General features: G+C 41.5%; 1 protein-coding gene across 1 annotated transcript in view; it reads left to right on the top strand.

The window, feature by feature from the left end:
- The first annotated feature begins 17,214 nt into the window (after positions 1-17,214).
- Positions 17,215-18,766, top strand: part of GMPS (guanine monophosphate synthase) — a 48,492-nt gene continuing 46,940 nt past the window's right edge. The window contains exon 1 of the mRNA XM_054579901.1: positions 17,215-17,493. Coding sequence (XP_054435876.1) covers positions 17,467-17,493 — 27 coding nt within the window. The 5' untranslated portion in view covers positions 17,215-17,466. The remainder of the gene's footprint in view (positions 17,494-18,766) is intronic.

The raw sequence follows: 18,766 nt of genomic DNA on the forward strand, positions 1-18,766 counted from the left end.
CGCACAATGCGGCGGGGGCGGGGCGCCAGAGGAGCTCGGGCTCTGTGAGCGCATGCGGCTGTCCGGAAAGCGTGGGCCTAGGCCATTGGACAGGTGCTGCCACGTGAGGGCGAGCTGAGTCAAACCTGTGCTCGCGGCCAGTGTCAATGCCTTGAAGCCTCTGACGCTACAGTAGCCAGGCGTGGGCTGGTCGTTAGGCTGGGCAAGGGCACTGCCCAAACTGCAGGTGGGGGAATCGTAGCATGCCGTTGATTTCGTGGGCCGAGCAAAACCCAGAAGAGAATGGTTTAAGTTTTAAAAATTTCTTAATCCGCAGGTAAGGGTGCTTTGTGGCCCCAAAAGGGTAGAAAAAAGGTCTGGCCAAATCTTGAAGCCATGCTTTACAGAGCCTGTTTATAGAATGAATGAAACTGCCCAAGAAATGTTAGGTTTCTGTTTTCCATTTTTCCGAAATGGAGAAAGACATGAAGGGTAAGTGGGGTCTATGTGACCCCATCCACTACGTTGGGTGGACTGGAATTAGATTGGAATTATGCATCTCGTTACATCCCACTATTTTTGAGCTACTGTAAAAGTTCTTGTAAGAGCCAAGTATTAAAATTTTCATGTTCAGTTCATAATTGAAATAAGAGAAAATAAGCTTAAGGAACCAATAGCATTATTGGTGATAAAAATTGATTTGACATTTGTTGGAGAAGAGCTACGGAGAACCTGAACTGCCAGAAAGATGAACAAGTGGGTCCTAGAGCAAATTAAGCCTGAAACATAGAGGTAAAAATGATAAAACTGATACCCTACTTCAGAGACGTTATGAGAAGGCAGGTTCTTTAGCAAAGATTATAATGTTGGAAAAGTAGAAGGTAGCAGGAAAAGAAGATAAAATATGAAATAGATTGACTCAATGAAAGAGAAGACATGAGTCTACAGGACCTAAGCAGGGATATTGGGGACAGGACAATGTTGTAGACATCAGTCATTCATAGAGTCGACAGGAGTTGGAGCTGACACAATGGCACATAACGCATATAGAAAATACATTACCTATAAAAAGTTTATATATAACATAGTTTTTTATGTAATATTTATGTTTTCCACTGGATAACTAATTCTTAAAACACAAACCCTATACTTAAACATAACCGAACTTCACATCATTTAAGAGATAAAATGGCCTCTCCCACATACAAATGTTGAAATAAATGTTCTTCAACTCAAAATTAGAGAAAAAAGATTGGTTTCATGAAGGTGGATATTAAAATTTGAATACAAAAAGTTACACACCTGTTAAATGTAACCTAGAGTTTAGACAGGAAACCAAATTATATGAACACTTCGTTTCTGAAAACTAATGTTATGCCATGTTTCAAGAAAGTTTTTGAAGCTAAAACTGAAAAATTTTAAGAAAAACTTTTTAAGGAATGGTAGTTCTTTATACACACGCGCTCACACAGACACACATATTTGTTGATTATGCTGTTACAGTTGTCCCGGTTTTTTTCCTCCCCTTTATTCCCCTCCACCCTGCACCACCCCTGTCCCCAGCAGTCCCCCCACCCTTAGTTCATGTCCATGGGTCCTAGATATAAATTCTTTGGCTTCTCCATTTCCTATACTATTCTTAACCTCCCCCTGCCTATTTTGTACCTATTATTTATGCTGCTTATTCTCTGTACCTTTTCCCCCATTCTTCCCCCTTCCCCTCCCCTCTGATCTCCATTTCTATGATTCTATTCCTATTCTAGTTGTTGGCTTAGTTTGTTTTTGTTTTTGTTTTTTAGGTTCAGTTGTTGATAGTTGTGTTTGTTGTCATTTTACTGTTCATAGTTTTTGATCTTCTAGGAATAGTAGTTCTTAAAGGAAGTTCCATTTATGGACAAGAAAGGCATATGAACTTGGCTGAAAAACTTTTTTCTTTTAAAGTACATATGCATTGTAAGTTATACATAAATACTTGTTGAATGATGAATGTATTAGAAAATTTAATACTAAGTTATGTATGTAGGTGGAAATTATTTTAAGGCTAATTTTACAACATAAATTACAAAGTCTCATTCACACACTCTTTTCATTTAGATCTAACTTAACATATTACAAAATAGCTTTTTTTTTCACTGTTCTTTAACTTATCCCCAAGATCTTGGCATAGTCATGATTAAATTTGGTTCCATTTTTATATCATTATAGAGTTTCTTCCATTATATTTGAAAAGAGTATGTATAGATAAACTGAATCTTTGCTTGTCTAAAAAGTGTAGTTGTTGGCTTCCAGCCTCTATTACTGATATGAAAGAAATATTCATCTGATTTTGTTTCTTTTGTAAGTAACTTCTTTTTCCCATCTGGTGCTTGTAATGTTTTTCTTCAATTGATAAGTGTGCCATTTTAAAAAATTCTTTTTTTAAAAAAACATTTTTAAATTTATTTTTATAGAGAGAGAAAGGGAGGGAGAAAGTGAGGGAAACATCAATGTATGGTTGCCTGTCATGCACCTGGGAACCTGGCCCAAACCCCAGGCATGTGCCCTGACTGGGAATCAAACCAGCAACTATTTGATTTGCAGTCCAGTGCTCAATCCACTGAGCCACACAAGCCAGGGCTAAAAAGAAAAATTCTTAATCCTTGCTGTGTATCTTTATTTTATTACTCCAAAACTTAGCACCTTAAAACATTTTATCTCACAGTTGCTGTTGCTTTTGAATTCAGAAATGGCTTGGCTGGATGGTTCTGGCTTAGTATCTTTCGTGAAGTTGTAGTGTAGATCTCAGCAGGGGTTCAAGTCACCCAAATGCTTGACTGGCACTGGAGGACCCACTTCCAAAGCAGCACACTCACATGGCTGTTGGTAGAAGGCCTCAGTTCCTCACCATGGGAGTCTCTCTGTACAGCTGCTTAGGAGTCTTTCTGACATGGCAGCTTGGGTTCCACCAGAGCTAGTGATCTAAGAGCAGCAAGGCCAGCCTACACTCAACAGAAGGAGAATAAAACTTCAACTTTTCTAGGGAGGAATATCAAAGAATTTGTAGACATATTTTAAAATCACACTGGGAATTGATAAATTATTTCAACCTTAAGATAAAAATCTCCCATTCAGGGAAGTCATCTTCTACTATTTAACAAATTATGTGTAATAACTTATCTGCATATTGTTAGGATTTTCTTTTTTTTATTGAGAAATTTCAAAAGGAAATGGGGCAATTCTGGCTGCCAGTGGAAGGATATTAGTATGCTATAAAATTTTTGAATTACCAAATCTGTTGTATTTGTCTTCTAGCCCCTACTTGTAATCCTATTGGTTAATATTATAGTTAATAGTAATCCTATTGGTTACTATTATAGTTCATATTAACTGTTGTTATGTATCAGTTTATAACTATAATTATATTATTATAGTTAACATTACTAACCCCAACACGCCTAGTCTATATCTCCGGTATCTGATAATGATATAGTTACTGATGTTTCATAGAGCCTCAAAGGAACTCTAGAGGCATCAAGGATAAAAAGGAACATGGACTAATGAAATAAGCTATAATCCAATTATTTTCTTAGATAGTCAGAAGCTATAACAAAATTTAAGTCCACCCAGACCAAATAAATTCATTTAGTAATTGGTACCTATGGATTACCACATTAAATAATGTGTGTCTTTGTAGTGCAAACCCTCAGGACTATTCTTATGTATTCATATGGCCTTCATGTACTTACCACATCAATCGTGGACCTGTAATTTAGAAACCTCATTCTGCCTTTCCAAGTATTCAACAAATGTTTCAGTAACTCATTGTTTTCATTTTATTTATTGATTGATTTTAGAGAGGACAGCAGAGAGGGAGGGAGAGAGAGAGAAACATCTATTTGTTGTTGGACTTATTTATTCATCAGTTGGTCACTTCTTTTATGTGCCCTGACTGGGGATTGAACCCACAACCTTGGTGTATTGGGACACACTAACCAACTTAACCAACTGAGCTACATGGACAGGGCAGTAACTCATTCATTGTTCTTAGAAGTCCAGTTGACCTGCCAGGAAAAGTCCAGGACATAGGAGTCTACACTGGCTAGAAGTTTCTAAACTAAAACATGTTATCATGCTGACCATGATAAATAACAAAACAGATTAATAAATTCAACAGACTAATATACATAAACTTGCTGTCTAAAATCATTCAAAAACAATTCAATTGCTCTCAACTATTTACAGGCCAGCCAAGAGTCCATACAATAGCCAATATATCTTGTATCCAGCAAATAAAGGTGAAACAATTAGTCAATTTTTTTATAGTCCACTTGGTTAACTAAGGTTGATCACACTATTTTATTTTTTTAAAGATTTTATTTATTTATTTTCAGACAGAGGGGAAGGGAGGAGAAAGAGAGGGAGAGAAACAGCAATGTGTGGTTGCCTCTCGTGTGCTCCCTCCCTACTGGGGACCTGGCCTGCAACCCAGGCATGTGCTCTTACTAGGAATAGAACCAGCGACTGTTTGGTTCTCAGGCCAGCACTCAATCCACTGAGCCACAACAGCCAAGGTTGATTTTTTTTTTAAGAAACATTTTATTTATTTATTTATTTATTGTTAAAGAAAGGAGAAAGAAGGGAGAGAGGGAAAGAAACATCAGTGTGCAGTTGCCTCTCACGCACCCGCTACTGGGGACCTGGCCCCCAACAGCCAACACTCAATCCACTGAGCCACACCAGCCAGGTCTGATCCTTGACATTTATTCTCCAGGTTAGGTGTTGGTTAACAAATTAAAAACAAAATAGTTTCCAAATATCTGATACTTATGATTGTCCTCAGTCTTTACACATTTTTCACCATCTGCCTGAGCTTTAAATATTACTACATGGTAATTCAGAGCTGACATTCAAGTGATAATAGAGCATCAAAAAGAGACCAAATCCCTCTAGGTCACGTCCTCCCCTTTAGGAGCCGAATTTTCACTCCAAGCAGCTTAGGGGTTGGAGGCTGGGGTCCGGGGTCAGGAAATTCTGATGTAACATATGGTGCAATCTTGGTTTAACTAAGGTTAATGTAATGGCCAACTAAGTGGCAATGTAATGTGATGCTAGGCATGGGGTCAATACAAGGCCCTTTCCCCTCTCGACTGAGGGCTAGTCAGAGGGCTGCCGGCCAGAAGGAATGTGTACTGTTTTGGAAATGGATTGTAACTTCCTCCTTATTGCCTTTTGGGAATGGCTTCGTCCCCTGAGACTGCTTCTCGACCTTATACTGAGGTAATGTAGTTCAGAGTCACCCATAGGAAACCGACCTCCTTTGTCTGGGACCCCTTAAAACAAGTCTCGGATGGAGGGAGTCGGGGGCGGTCTCTCTCGCACCAGCGGCTGCCATTGATGCACTCCCCTGTAATGTGAGTAATAAACGGCATGTCTACATCTGCTAGTCCACGGGGTGGTTTTATTGGCATATCACGAACACTTATGAACGCTTATGCAGCTCCCCAGTTTGGGGCTCCTGCGCTGCATCGGATATTACACATAGTAAGCCAGCTGGTCATACATAATGTATATTCCACATCTAAACTCTCAAGGCTTTTTAGAGGACCCATAAAAAACTGAAATTGTTTCCCCTGAACCTGATGTGGCTCTTCTAATACACAGCTTGCACATTCTTTATCGCTTCTTCCTTTGAGAGTGTGGCCAATGTCCCTTCCTTTGAGTCTGGGCTCTATGGCTAACCAAGAGAATACAGCTGAGGTGACACTGGACTGATTTCCAGGCACAGGTCTTAAGAAACTGGTAGTTTCCATCTCCTGTCTCTTGAGAAAGTCACTCCTGGTACTGAGTTCCATGCACTAAAGGAAAGACTGTCTGGAAAGGAACTAAGGCCTGTGACTCAGTGGTGTCTGAGTGCCTTGTTAACAGCACCAGCCACGTGTGCACTATCTTGGAAGTGAATTCCAGCCCCACGTTGATGACCCTTGCTGATACCACATGGAGCAGAGACAAGTCTTCAACGTTAAGCCATACCCAAATTGCTGTTTCCTTCTCCAATAACCTCATGGAAGTCTTTTTGTGGGACAGACTGAGATATTCCTTTACAAATCTGGGAGTGCTCCCCAACCAGGCACTCAGTGTACTTCAGCTGGCGTGGAAAAACCATCACTGCCACTATGAAAACAAGACTGAAACTGCAGGACCTCCAGCCAGTACTGTCATAAACAGCTGTTCTTTTTGTATACTCAGTGCCCCTTACTCACGGATGTTGATATAATTCTCCCTTTCCTTTGGAAAATTAGTCTTCCCTAATTGATGTGTTCTGGTGAAGCTGGTGAAACTGCTCAACAAAAAACTGTCCTGGTGGGAGCCACGATCTCTCCTTGCTTTCAACTGTCCCTCCTGTACATTGACTTTCTTCCATTGCCCACACCTGAATAACCATAAGGGCGAACAAAGGATCCTGGCCTATCAGAATCCATTATATGGATTGCTAAAATTTACCAACCCGTCTCATACTGATGATACTGATGACCACACTTTCTAGCCTGATGGTTTTCCCAATATACCCCTGATACACACACACACAGAGTACAGAAGTAAAATTTCTGGGTATGTATATTTAAAATATTACTGCAAAATAGCCCTCCAAAAAGTTTTATACCATTTTATACTCCAACTGTGATTATTTGCATCTGCTGGCCCCTCATCAACCCTTCATATTTTCAAACTTGTCAGTTTATACTATGATAAGTGCAAAACTATGATGTAATTTTATTTTGTATTCTTGCAAGGATAAAAGCATCTGTTCCTGTTTATGATATATATTGTTATTCTTATTCAATGTCAATCCAATTTTTGTTCCTTTGCCTGTGTCCTGTTGTTTTCATTTGGGATCTTGTGGAGTTTACCTTTATTCTTGGTGTTCAGAATTTTCACTAGGATGTATAAAGGTATGTGCATGTATGTTTGTTTTGTTAATCTTAGTCAACATTTACTAAGTTCCAAACCTGTCTTGAATTTAAGGAAATTTTCTCCTATAATATATTTGATTTTTCCTCTTTTTCTCTATTCATCAACCCCTCCTGGAAATTCTAATAAGCTTTTAGTTTGTTTATAAGCTTTATCACTTAAATTTCTCTCATAACTTTTTCTTTTTGCTCTACGTCATCGGAAACTTCCAAACCATGTCCTTCAAAAAAAAAATTGGAACCATACTGTTAAAACATGTGCATTTCACCAGAGGTTAGGAGGAGAGATGAGCACAGAAGATGATTAGGGGAGTGAAACTACTCTGTGTGATACTATAATGACTATAATGGCAGTTGCAGGTCTTTATATATTTGTTCAAACCCATAGCATATACAGGAGTCTACTCTAATGTAAACTGTGAACTTTGGGTGATAATGATGTATAAATGTAGATTCATCCATTGTCACAAATGTACCACACTCTGTGGGGGATGTTGATAATGGGGGAGGCTAGGTATGAGTGGAGATGGGGGGCAGTTAATATGGGAAATCTGTACATTCTGCTCAGTTGTGCTATGAAGTTAAAACTGCTTTAAAAAGTCTATTTTAAAAAATCTGTGTATTTCAAAATATGTAAACATTATCATATTTAAAAAGGAACTGTGAAAAAGTATTTGCATGGGTGTTGGGGTGCTGAAGGTCTGATGAATTAAGAATGGCAGATTACCAATGACTATTGAGGCTTGCTGATAGGGGAGGTCATTATACCATTCTGTTTGTTTGGTACATGTTTAAAATTCTCTGTAATGAAAAGAAGAAAAACAAAACAAAAAAAATAAATTGGTTAACTGCTGTTTTTTGTTCTACTATTCAGTCTGTTTCATAAAACAAAAACAAAATCAAAAGTGGGAAGAGAGAGAATTTTACTGGAAGGATATTGATGACTTTCCAGAACCAGTGGAAGGCTGGGAGACCTGGCTCAGCAAAATCACAGAAACCAATACAGCTCAAGTCCTGACAGCAGGAATTAGAACTATGGATTTACAGGAAAACTTCCCCAGAAGTGCTCCACTGTCTGGTCTGTGATCTTTGAGCTTCAAGATTTACCCTGGGCTCTAGTGCAAAAATTAATGCCACCACCCCTCCTAAACCTATGTGTGGCTGCAGATTTCTTGACTGGTCTTCTAGTTCACTATCATCTGAACTATATCTTCTTTAAAAAAAAATTATTTATTTATTTTTAGAGAGAGGGAGAAAGGGAGGGAAAGGAACATTGATCAGTTGCCTCTTGCACACCTCTGCTGGGGACCTGGCCCACAACCCAGGCATGTGCCCTGACCGGGAATTGAACTGGTGGCCCTTTGGTCTGCAGGCCAGCACTCAATCCACTGAGCCACACTAGTCAGGGCTATATCTTTTATATATTCCTCAGAAACTTTAATTGCTTTCTTGGGTGGAGGAGAGTCAGGTTTATTGAGGTGTAATTTATATATGGTAAAATTTTAGTGTACAGTTATATGAATTTTGACAAATAGGTGTATAACCACGACCGTGATCAATGTACAGTACAGTTTCGTCACTCCAGAGCATTCCCTTGTACTTATTTGAGGCCAGCCTCTCTACTAATCCCCCTGGCAACCACTGATCTGTTTTTCTCTAGCTATAGTTTTGCCTTTTCCAAAATGTCATATAAATGAAATCATACACTGTGTAGCATTTTGAGCCTGGCTTCTTTCAGTGAGCATAATACATTGAGATTTATCCACATTGTCACCTGTATTGTTAATTCTCTCCCCTCTACCATCCTCTGCTGCTTTTCTTTTTTTAATTTCCTGAGTAGTATTTCAATGTATGGATCTACCAACATGTTTTTATCAATTCATCAGTTCAAAGACATTTGGATTATTTCCAGCTTTTTTGTAAGCATAAATTTTCATTAATCTCAGGCAATGACCTAGTATGGAATTGCTGAGTCATATGATGTGTATATGTTTAATTGCATAAGAAACTGCCAAACTGCTAAACATTTTCTAAAGTGGTTGTCCCAATACAACCAGGCAACATTTTTCTCTGCTTATGACATCCTATCTGATTTTCTAATATTGCCATATTTTTTAATTAAATTTTTTCTTCTGCCATTTTACAGCATTTCAGAAGGTTGAGAAAATGACACCAAATATTTTAAGATATCATGTTTATTAACTATTTGTACTGCTTAATTTGTCAATTTTATCTCCCCCTTACTTGATTGGGATATTAGTGTTTTTTGTTCTTAATTTATTATAATGTGCTTCATATGTTTTAGAGATTAACTTACCTGTTCTTTCTTTGTAAAAATGTCACTTGAATATCCTGAAGCTGTTTACACATACACACACGTGGAACAAAACATAAATATATAATATTCTATGCAGCCTTAAGAAGGAAGAAAATCCTGTCACATGCTATAATATGGATGAAATTTGAGCATATTATGCTAAGTGAAATAAGCCAGTCACAAAAAACAAACACTATATGATTCCACTTACATAAGGTATCTAAAGTAGTCACATTCATAGAAACAGAAAATGGAATGGTGGTAAGCAGAGGCTGAAAGGAGGGGGAATTGGGGAGTAGTTCAATGGGTATAATTTCAATGTTACAAAAGGAAAAGTTATGAAGATCTGTTGCACAACAGAGAAAATGCTTAGCACTACTAAACTGTACACTTAAAAATGGTTGAGATGGAGCCATGGCTGATGTGGCTCAGTGGACTGAGTGCCAGCCTGCGAACCGAAGGGTCGCTGGTTTGATTCCCAGTTAGGGTACATGCCTTGGTTGTGGGCCAGGTCCCCAATACGGGGTGCACAAAAGGCAACCACACATTGATGTTTCTCTCCCTCTCTCCCTTCCTTCCCCTCTCTCTAAAAATAAATAAATAAAAATCTCTTTAAAAAATGGTTCAAATGATAAATTTTGTTATGTGTTTTTTACCATACATATACATGTACACACACAAGCATATATATCCAATGAATTTGTGCCATGAATTTTAAGAATAACCAATTCAAAAATCCATTGAAATCATAACACTGCAGCTCTAGCTGGGGTCCTCAGTTGGTTGGAGTGTCATCCCAAAAAGTACACAAAAAGGTTGCAGGTTAAATCCTCAGCAAGAGCACATACCTAGGTTGCAGGTTTAGTCCCCGGTCAGGGTGTATACAGGAGGCAACTGATTGATGTTTCTCTCACTCCCTTCCTCTCTAAAAACAATAAAAACATATCCTCAGTTGAGGGTTTAAAAAAAAAAATCATAGCACTGCAAACGGATGCAAGAAACAGGGGTAACAGGGCCGTTGCTGTGCTTTAAAATGTTCCCAGTGATACTTGTGGCTTTAAAGATTGTTTGGCAAAGTACATTTTCAATGTTTAATAAACAATAAAAAAGGCTACAGCAAATTGGCCTGGTTTGAATCTCAGTTATGTGTTTTAGTAGCTGTATAACCTTATGTTAGTTAATTTCTCTCCCAATTTTCTCAATCAAAAACGGATAACAAGGGGATAATAATAGTGGATAATAACGGTACCCATCTCCTAGGACTATTGTGAGGATTAAATGAGTTAATATATTTTAAAAATTGAGAATCATGCCTTGACACATAAATGTTATAAGATTTACTACGACTACCACCACTACCACTGCTACAATTATTATTATGGGGTTTTTGGTCACGCGCTTTGGAAACTTTTCAAAGGCCAGATACCAAAAGTTGTATCCCTCTTTTTCCTAGTGACAAGAAAGGACAGAATTTGGCTGAATCCATTCTCACCAGGAGGGTGTCAGTTTGGCTGTGAGAGAAGGTGACCCAAATTTGAGAACATAGTTGAGAACAGAGGGAATAGAAGGGTAATCAATAAAAATATAATAATGATAACAACATTCAGTGCTCTTCTGCTTTAATAAAACATGATACTAAAAAATATAAATGACCCTAGCTGGTGTGGCTCAGTGGTTTGAGTGCCGCCCTGCAAACCAAATGGTTGCCAGCTTGATTCCCAGTCAGGGTACACGCCTGGGTTGGAGCCAGGTCCCCAGTAGGGGGCGCTCGAGAGGCAACCACACATTGATGTTTCCCTCTTTCTCCCTTCCCTGCTCTCTAAAAATAAATAAATAAAATCTTTAAAATATATATATAAATGTACCATAAATGGAACTTGGGGGGTTATTTTTATTACACAATCATTTATTGCTCTATGAAAGGATTAACTGTAAAATTTTTAAACCACGAGTTTTATGGTGCATTGTATTTTTTAAAAATTTGAAGTGATTTCAAACTTAGAGCAAAGTTGCAGCAACAATACAAAGAGCTCCCATATACCTTTCATTCTGAGAAGGTGTTAAAGTTTTGTCAGTTGTCCCAATTATATCCTTAATAGCCAAAGTTTTCAATCCAGGAGCTTGTATTTCACATAGTTGTCATGTGCCTTTATTCTCCTTCAATCTAGAACAGTTTCACAGTCCCCCCTTGACCTTCGTTTTTTTAAGATTACCGTGGCAAATTGTATTTTACAAGCATGGAACCACACTTCTAGTTCCACATGCTTTCCTAGAACCCTCTCCATGAATCTAGATGGGCCTGCTACTCATTCAATGTAGAGAATGCAGAGGAGTAAACCTGTGTGACTTCCAATGCTACAGAGAAATAAACCAGTGTGACTTCCAATGGTAGGTTACAAAGGACCAGGCGGCTTCTATGTGGCATACTTGCACTTTCTCTTTCTCCTTCCCTCCCCTGGAGTCCTGAGCTGACATATAGGAAATCCTGTTACCCTGAAGCTGTGGTGAGGAAGAGACCGCATAGAGGCAGAGATGTCAGATAGGCCACAGCTATTGCGGCCCTCAGCTGTCTGAGTCTCCCAGCTCAGGTGTCAGAGGTGTGAGTGGGAAAGCCTACTGATGATTCTTGCTCCCAGCCTTCGGGCCACTCTAGCTGAGGTCTAGGGGAGCCCAGCTCTTGGCTGTAGTACATCTACATTAGGGCAGGGAGGAGATGCCCCTGCTAAACCTTGTCCAAATTGCAGTAAAATAAAAGTGTAAGCCACTAAGATTTAGGGTGTTTGTTACAAGGCAATAGATAACTCGAAAAATTACAGACCTGTTATTGTCTGCAATGTGCCTTCTTTGGGGTTTTGGTTTACAGGATGACACTCCAACCAACTGAGCCGCACTGGCCAGGGCCCATCACTATTTATTTTGATATAACGTCCCAGATTTGGCCAGTAAAAGTCCTCTCAGACTGACTCCTGTGTCCCTCTGACATGTCCTCATTGGACTCTGAGCACTTGCTTACTTCCTGGCACAAAAAATGTTCCCAGTTACCTTGCCTAGGCCTCAAAATCAGTCATTTCTTTAAAAAGTCCTGGTTCCTCTTGCTGAAGAATGACATTTAAAAACCAGTATCTGGGTGCTACATTTGCTTGTTGCTACTGGGATGATACTGCTTTCAGGACTTTCTGTGGACAGAGACAAGTGAACAGGTAAATACAGCAGAGGGTGGTGAGGACTAATGAAGGGGAAAGGCTTGTGGGAGCACAAAAGAGGAAGAGATCTATCCCAAGATTGCTGAGTTGCAGGGAGGGGAACAGAACTATTCTAGATGGAAGATATGTAGGTTCGAAGGCCCAAAACAAGAGAGAACATGTCCTGTTTAAGGAACTAAAGCAGTTTAATATGGCTAGAGAGTAGAATGAAGGGGCAGTGGTAAGAGAACAGGCTACAAGGTAAACAAGGGCTGGCCAAATCCCCAAGTACCATTTAAGCAACAGTAGAAGTTAGAGGAGTTTATCCGCAGATGAATGGGAAGCCATTAATAAGGGATATATGATTAAATTTTATTTTTGAGTAGTTGTTTACACATTCTTTTAAATTTAAAAAAAAAATTTCATTTATTTATGTTTAGAGAGAGGAGCAGGAGAAAGACAGGGAGAGAAACATAGATGTGCGAGAAGAATATCAACTGATTGCCTCTTGCAAGCCCCCAATCAGGCATGTGCCCTGACTGGGAACAAACCTGAGACCTTTTGGTTCACAGGCTGCACTCAATCCACTGAGCCACGCCAGCCAGGGTATGTTTACAGATTTTTGAAAAACACATACTATTCTAAAAGGAGTTTGGAAAACTATGTACTTCCACGTTTTAAGTTGACATCTAATATTTTTCATAAGTTTAAAAGTTAATTTTTGTTAGCGATTTAAAATAGTAAACATTTTGAAAGATGAAATGAGATGACCACTAATTATACCTAAAGTAAATATTCAATGATATGATACACACCAAATCTGGAAATTTCTTTCTGTGGATGTTATCAAGTGTTTCTTGATGACCATGTTGGGGTTAGGAACCACACAATTACATTTATAAGAATCAGCATTACTATTCTGTATTTCCTAAGTTGTTCTGAATTCAGGACAATCTTCACCCTGATCAAAAATATATATAAGAAAGGCAGACATTATAGGTTTAAGATGCTTCAACTAATCACTAAATAAAGTTTCTAGACTTCTACTTCTGCCAAAGATGTAGTAACAGGAACTGAATTTACTCTCCTGCTTGAAACAACCAAAACAAACCTCAGGCAAAATATATAAAACAATGGTTTCAAAACACTGGATATCAAGCTTCGAAGGACAGTGATTCCTTAGAAACAGAAAAAAATAAAGAGATGAGCCACTTAGTTGTCCCAGCCTACTGCCTTGAGAATCTTCAGATTATACAAGGGGGCACCCCCCTCAAAAAAACCACGAAATTATCTTCTGGAGTGGGGCCCCTTGTAGTACAGGCTTCTCCCACTAGGTAAGTGTTCTAGGAACCATTTGTATCAGCGTACCAGCTGGTGGTGGTGCGAGAGGCTACATTAGGCTTTAGGAAATTTTTCTTTGAAGACTCTTTCAGTGTGTTTGACCATATTATAATGGGTGATTTACAAGTACACCTGCCCACACCACACTGAGTATTCAGCAGTTTATGACCAAAAACGACATGGCTCCCAGGCCCCACCCTCCTTATTCAACCGATCTCTTCTCAAGTAACTTTTTTTTGTTTTGTTTTTCCAGATGAAAAAAGTTCTCAATGGGAAACATTTTGCCAATGTGGATGTGGAAGAGGTGAAACAAACAAACAAAAAAAAGCAAAAGCACTAAAAGGCATCAAAATCACTGAGTTCAAAAACTGTTTTGAGCAGTGGAAAAAAAGTCTCAATAGGTGTATTGCATCAAATGGGGAGTACTTAGAAGGTGACTGAACTTTAAACATGTAAGAATAAATACACAATTTTTTATAAATAAATTCCATTTTTTGGGGTGGTCCCCCCTCATGTACATAAACCTAGCCATATCAATATGACATTAAATGTAAATGATCTAAACACTCCAATTAAAATACAGAAATTGGCAGATCAGACAAAAAAGCAAGATTCTATATATCAAAAGGTAAGAGAATATTATGAATAACATTATGCCTATAAATTGACAACAGGATGAAGCTGACAAATTCCTTGAAAGACACAAATTGCCAAAACTCACTCAAAAAAACAAAAGATAATCTAAAGAGCTCTATAATCCCACCCTCCAAAAGCCCTTTATCTGTTTTCAAAAATGGGATTTGTAGTTAAAAACCTTATTACAAAGAAAACTTCAGACTCAGGTGGCCTTCCTGATGAGTTCTATGAAAAATTTAAGGAAGAAATAAAACCAATTCTAGTCCTGGCTGGTGTGGCTCAGTGGACCGAGTGCTGGTCTGTGATCCAAAAGTTTACTGGTTTTATTCCCAATCAGGGCACATACCTGGGTTGCCGGCCAGGTTGCCAGTTGTAGGTGTGCAAGAGGCAATGGATCAATATATCGCTCACACATCGATGTTTCTCTTTTCTTCCTCCCTCCCTTACTCTCTAAAAATAAATAAATAAAATCTTAAAAAAAAAACCAAAACAATTCTATACCAACTCTTCTAGAATTAATCCTTCACAAATTCTCAACTTTATTCTTTGAGGCCAGCATTACCCTGATACCAAAACCAGTCAAAGACATTACAATAAAACTACAAATTGATATTCCTCGTGAACATAGATGCGAAATACAAAATCAAAATTTTAGCAATCCAATCCAATATATAAAAAGGCAAATACCCCACGATAACTTTAAATTTATCCCAAGAATGTGGGGCTGGTTTAACATTTCAAAATTGATCAATGTAATTTACCATATTAACAAATTGAAAAAAGCAAATCCATATGATTATCTCAATAAATACAGAAAAAGCATTCAACAATATCCATTCATGATAAAGATTCTCAGCAAAATTAGAATAGAAGGAAACTGCCTTGATTTGATATGGGGCATCTATGAAAAACCTGTAGCTTATGGGTGAAAAATTGAATATTTCCCTCTAGTATCACAGTGCCAGTGAGATTGGGCATAGACATTTGGGAATTTCTGTTTTGGACTTGTTGAGTTTGGGGCCCAATATGTCATTGAATACCTAACTGGAGATGTGTAGAGCTCAGAAGAGAGCTATCAAAACATAGAGCCTATTAAGGGTATTTTTAAGCAATTCTATACGTTTAAATAAGTGCCACAGGGGAATATAGGTAAAGAGAAACGTGAGAAGAGGGTTAGAAATGGAAATCCTGAAGAAAACCATCACATAAGCCTCCACCTGTAGGATAGATACAGGAAGAATGGCAGAAAAAGGTGACCAGGAACAATCCTAGAGGTGAAAAGATACCTCTGTGATATATTTTAAGGAAAATTCAGTTTCAAGAAAGAGGGAGGGGTCAATACAGTCAAAAGTTGCAGAAGAACATAAAAGGATTTTGGTACATGCGGATATTCTTAGCCATAAACATGTGACCACTGGAATATATTGAAACTAGGCATTACCTAACATAGATGGGACTTGGCCAGTTGTTAATGCTGGCTGGCCTATTACATTCCATTCTGGGTTGATGTAAGTTGGATCTCTTCTACCGGCTGGTAGACTGTTCTCTAGATCGTTCATACAGATCTACCAAGAGAATCCAGTATCCATGGCTTTAGAAAGTTCAAGGATCCATTTTTCAGAAATGCTTTTGTTTAGTCAAGAGGTCCACTAGAGTCTTGGGCCTTTCGTTCCTGTAAATATTGTACAATTAAACTTTCCCAGATCAGGCTCCCATTATCCTATACCAAGAGCAGAAAGGCACATTATCTCACTGAACCTCAATTTCCTCGTTAGTTAAAAAGTTGATATGAACATCAACTCTACCTCACTAATTTCATGGGATTGGCTAGAATAAAATGAGATTTTGGAAGTCAGGGTTGTCTCACTTTGGGCCCTTAATACCCGGCCTAGAGCCTGACACAGCATGAGCTCAGCAAATTTATCTTTCTGTAACTGAGTATTTTTGTTCAAAAGCTTTGCTAACTGGAAGCCGTTCTAAGTGTTTTTATTTCTTCCCCAACCCCAATTTAGTTCCTCAGGTGACCAAATTCAAAACAGTACTTTGTCTCGACGGGTCCCAAAGAGTAGTTGGAAGGTATGCAAGCCTTTCTGAACAAGCAATCCAAATAAAAAGCATTGTTTGCTGTGCAAACTGAGCTTCAGGACAAGTCCCCTGGCTCAGCTTCCCACCTGACTGCCGCTCCCAAACCTCTTCCTTTTGGAAATTCTGTGTCGGTTGTGGAACTTTTTAGGGATCTAAGTTGTCAAATCTCACTTTGACATCCCTTGAGACTTTACCACGAAACTGTTTAAAACGGTCTTGGCCTCCTTCAGGTCCCCAAACCTGAGATGAGCCCAGCTCTTTTAAGGTCTCCAACTCCTTAGCGCCAGCCTCTCGCAGCGATCCGAAGCCGCAGATAGACAGGAAAACACCGAACTGGAGCGGCTCGGGTTTTCCTCCCGGGCTGGCCTTAACGGCAGAGAAGGGGCGGGGCGCGGCTCCTCGGACCCCTCCTCCTAGGGCCGGTGGCCCCCGGTGAGGGGGCGGGAGGGGAGGAGCCACCCGGGGCGCCTCGGGCTCCACCTCCCAGGGGCGGACCAGACGGAGGCAGGGGGCGGGAGTTTGGCGGCCGGATCCTGGCACGGCGCTGCAGGCCGCTCCTCCTGTGGGCGGGCAGGCATGACTGGGCGTGTTTCTTCTCTCGAGAACCGGTCCCTGCGGCGGGGCGGACCTGGAGGAAGGGCCCAGAGCTGAAAGCCCCGCCTCTTTTAGCCGCGGCGGCAAGTCGGGGGCTTCTCGCGACTCGGCTGCCGGGCCAAACGGGCTCTGGCTCCTCCCAGTGGCCGGCCCGGGCGGAAGCAGGAGGCGGGGGTAGCGTGTGCGCTGCTGGTCTCCTCTCCCGCGGTGCTGGGGCCCGCGCTCCGCCGCTGCTACTGCATTCGGCGCTTCGCAGGCGGCCAGCTTCTCTCCGAGCCCTCCCGCTCGTCAACCAGGCCCTTTTCTCAATCGCGGCCCGTGGCATCGACCCGACTGGCCCTCTCCCGCCCCGTCTCATACTCTGGCCGCCGCGGCCCCGGCCCCGATGGCTCTGTGCAACGGAGACTCCAAGGTCAGTCTCTGGCGTGGGGGTCCCTCCCTCATTGCTTCCGGACGAAGGCTTGGCTCCGTGGCCGGCTAGCCGCTGCGCGGGGCCCTTCTCCGCCCCCTCCCCCCAAACCGTCAGCGCAGCCCTGCTGCCGGGGCAGCGGCGCGTCGGGGCGCCACCGGTCGGGGCCTGTGGCATGTATTCTCGAGAGCGGCAGGTGCTTTGTTGATTTTGTCTGCGTGTCGGGGATCCTGCGCCCTCCGAGCGCCGGGCGTCGGGGAGGGCGTCAGCTCCCTGCGGCCGCGCTGCCGGCCCTGGCTCCCCCGCGACTCCGTGGGGCGCCGAGCCCGCGGAGCGCTGTCCGAGGGTGGGGGTAGTGAGGCGAGCGGGGGTGTGTGTGTGTGGGTTGTGGGGGCTTCTTCAGCCCGTCCCTTCAAGAGGCTGGGGGCCTTTTGTGAGATCCCGGGGCCCGCTGAAGGCACGGTAGGGTCCGGGCCTCGCGTGCGGCGATCGAGCTGGGCCATTCTCTCGTCTTCCCGCCACCCCGTTTCCCGCCTGCCCTCGGTGGGGCCCGCCCCGTCCCCCCAACGCCAGTCTTGGGGGCCTTGGCGGCGAGGCCGGCCTTCGGCGAGGCCGCGTGACTGCAGCACCCCACCCCCCACCCCGGGTCTGGACTGGGGGCCAGAGGGTCGCTTACTCCGTTCCCCTCCCCCATCCTCTATGGGAAGGAGCATTTGCAACCCCGCCCCCACCAGCTCGTTGGTGATTTTATTCTTTCCTTGCTGTGGGACCGGCTCCCGGCGTGGGGAGCCGTCTCCGGGACGCCAGCCGCCGTCACCACCCCGGAGGACTGGGGGAGTCGGCAGTCCCGCGGTGCTGGAAAAGTTGCTCACTTGATGTTCGGAGCGGGAATAGCCTGTTTGGGCCCTGTGGCGCTTCTCGCCACCTCCAGCTCACTTTTTCTTTAGACCCCTTTCGTCTCGCTTCTGAATTGAGCGCCTTCGCTTTCATTTCTGTCTTACAATTGAAGTCGGCCTGGAATTTTTTCTGACCTTCACTAAGTTTCGTCAGCGGGAAACGGTATAGTTTTGAATTAAGATTTACTTGAGTTAAGATGTACCTCCTGTACGCTGTTTAGGGCCTGGCGTTAAGAAACTACTTCATTAGATTTCATTCAGGTGTGTGGAATGTTAAACGTCAGGTGCGAATGGGTGTTATTAAGTTAGGTAGGAATGTCTTATTTAGGCAGTATTCCCTTATAAAAGTGGTTCGTAAGTGTCACATGTCAGTAGGTCCT

Source organism: Pteronotus mesoamericanus, unplaced genomic scaffold, assembly GCF_021234165.1.
Source record: "Pteronotus mesoamericanus isolate MK-2021 breed Mesoamerican mustached bat unplaced genomic scaffold, CSHL_Meso_final contig_116, whole genome shotgun sequence".
In the NCBI taxonomy this organism is placed as follows: domain Eukaryota; kingdom Metazoa; phylum Chordata; class Mammalia; order Chiroptera; family Mormoopidae; genus Pteronotus; species Pteronotus mesoamericanus.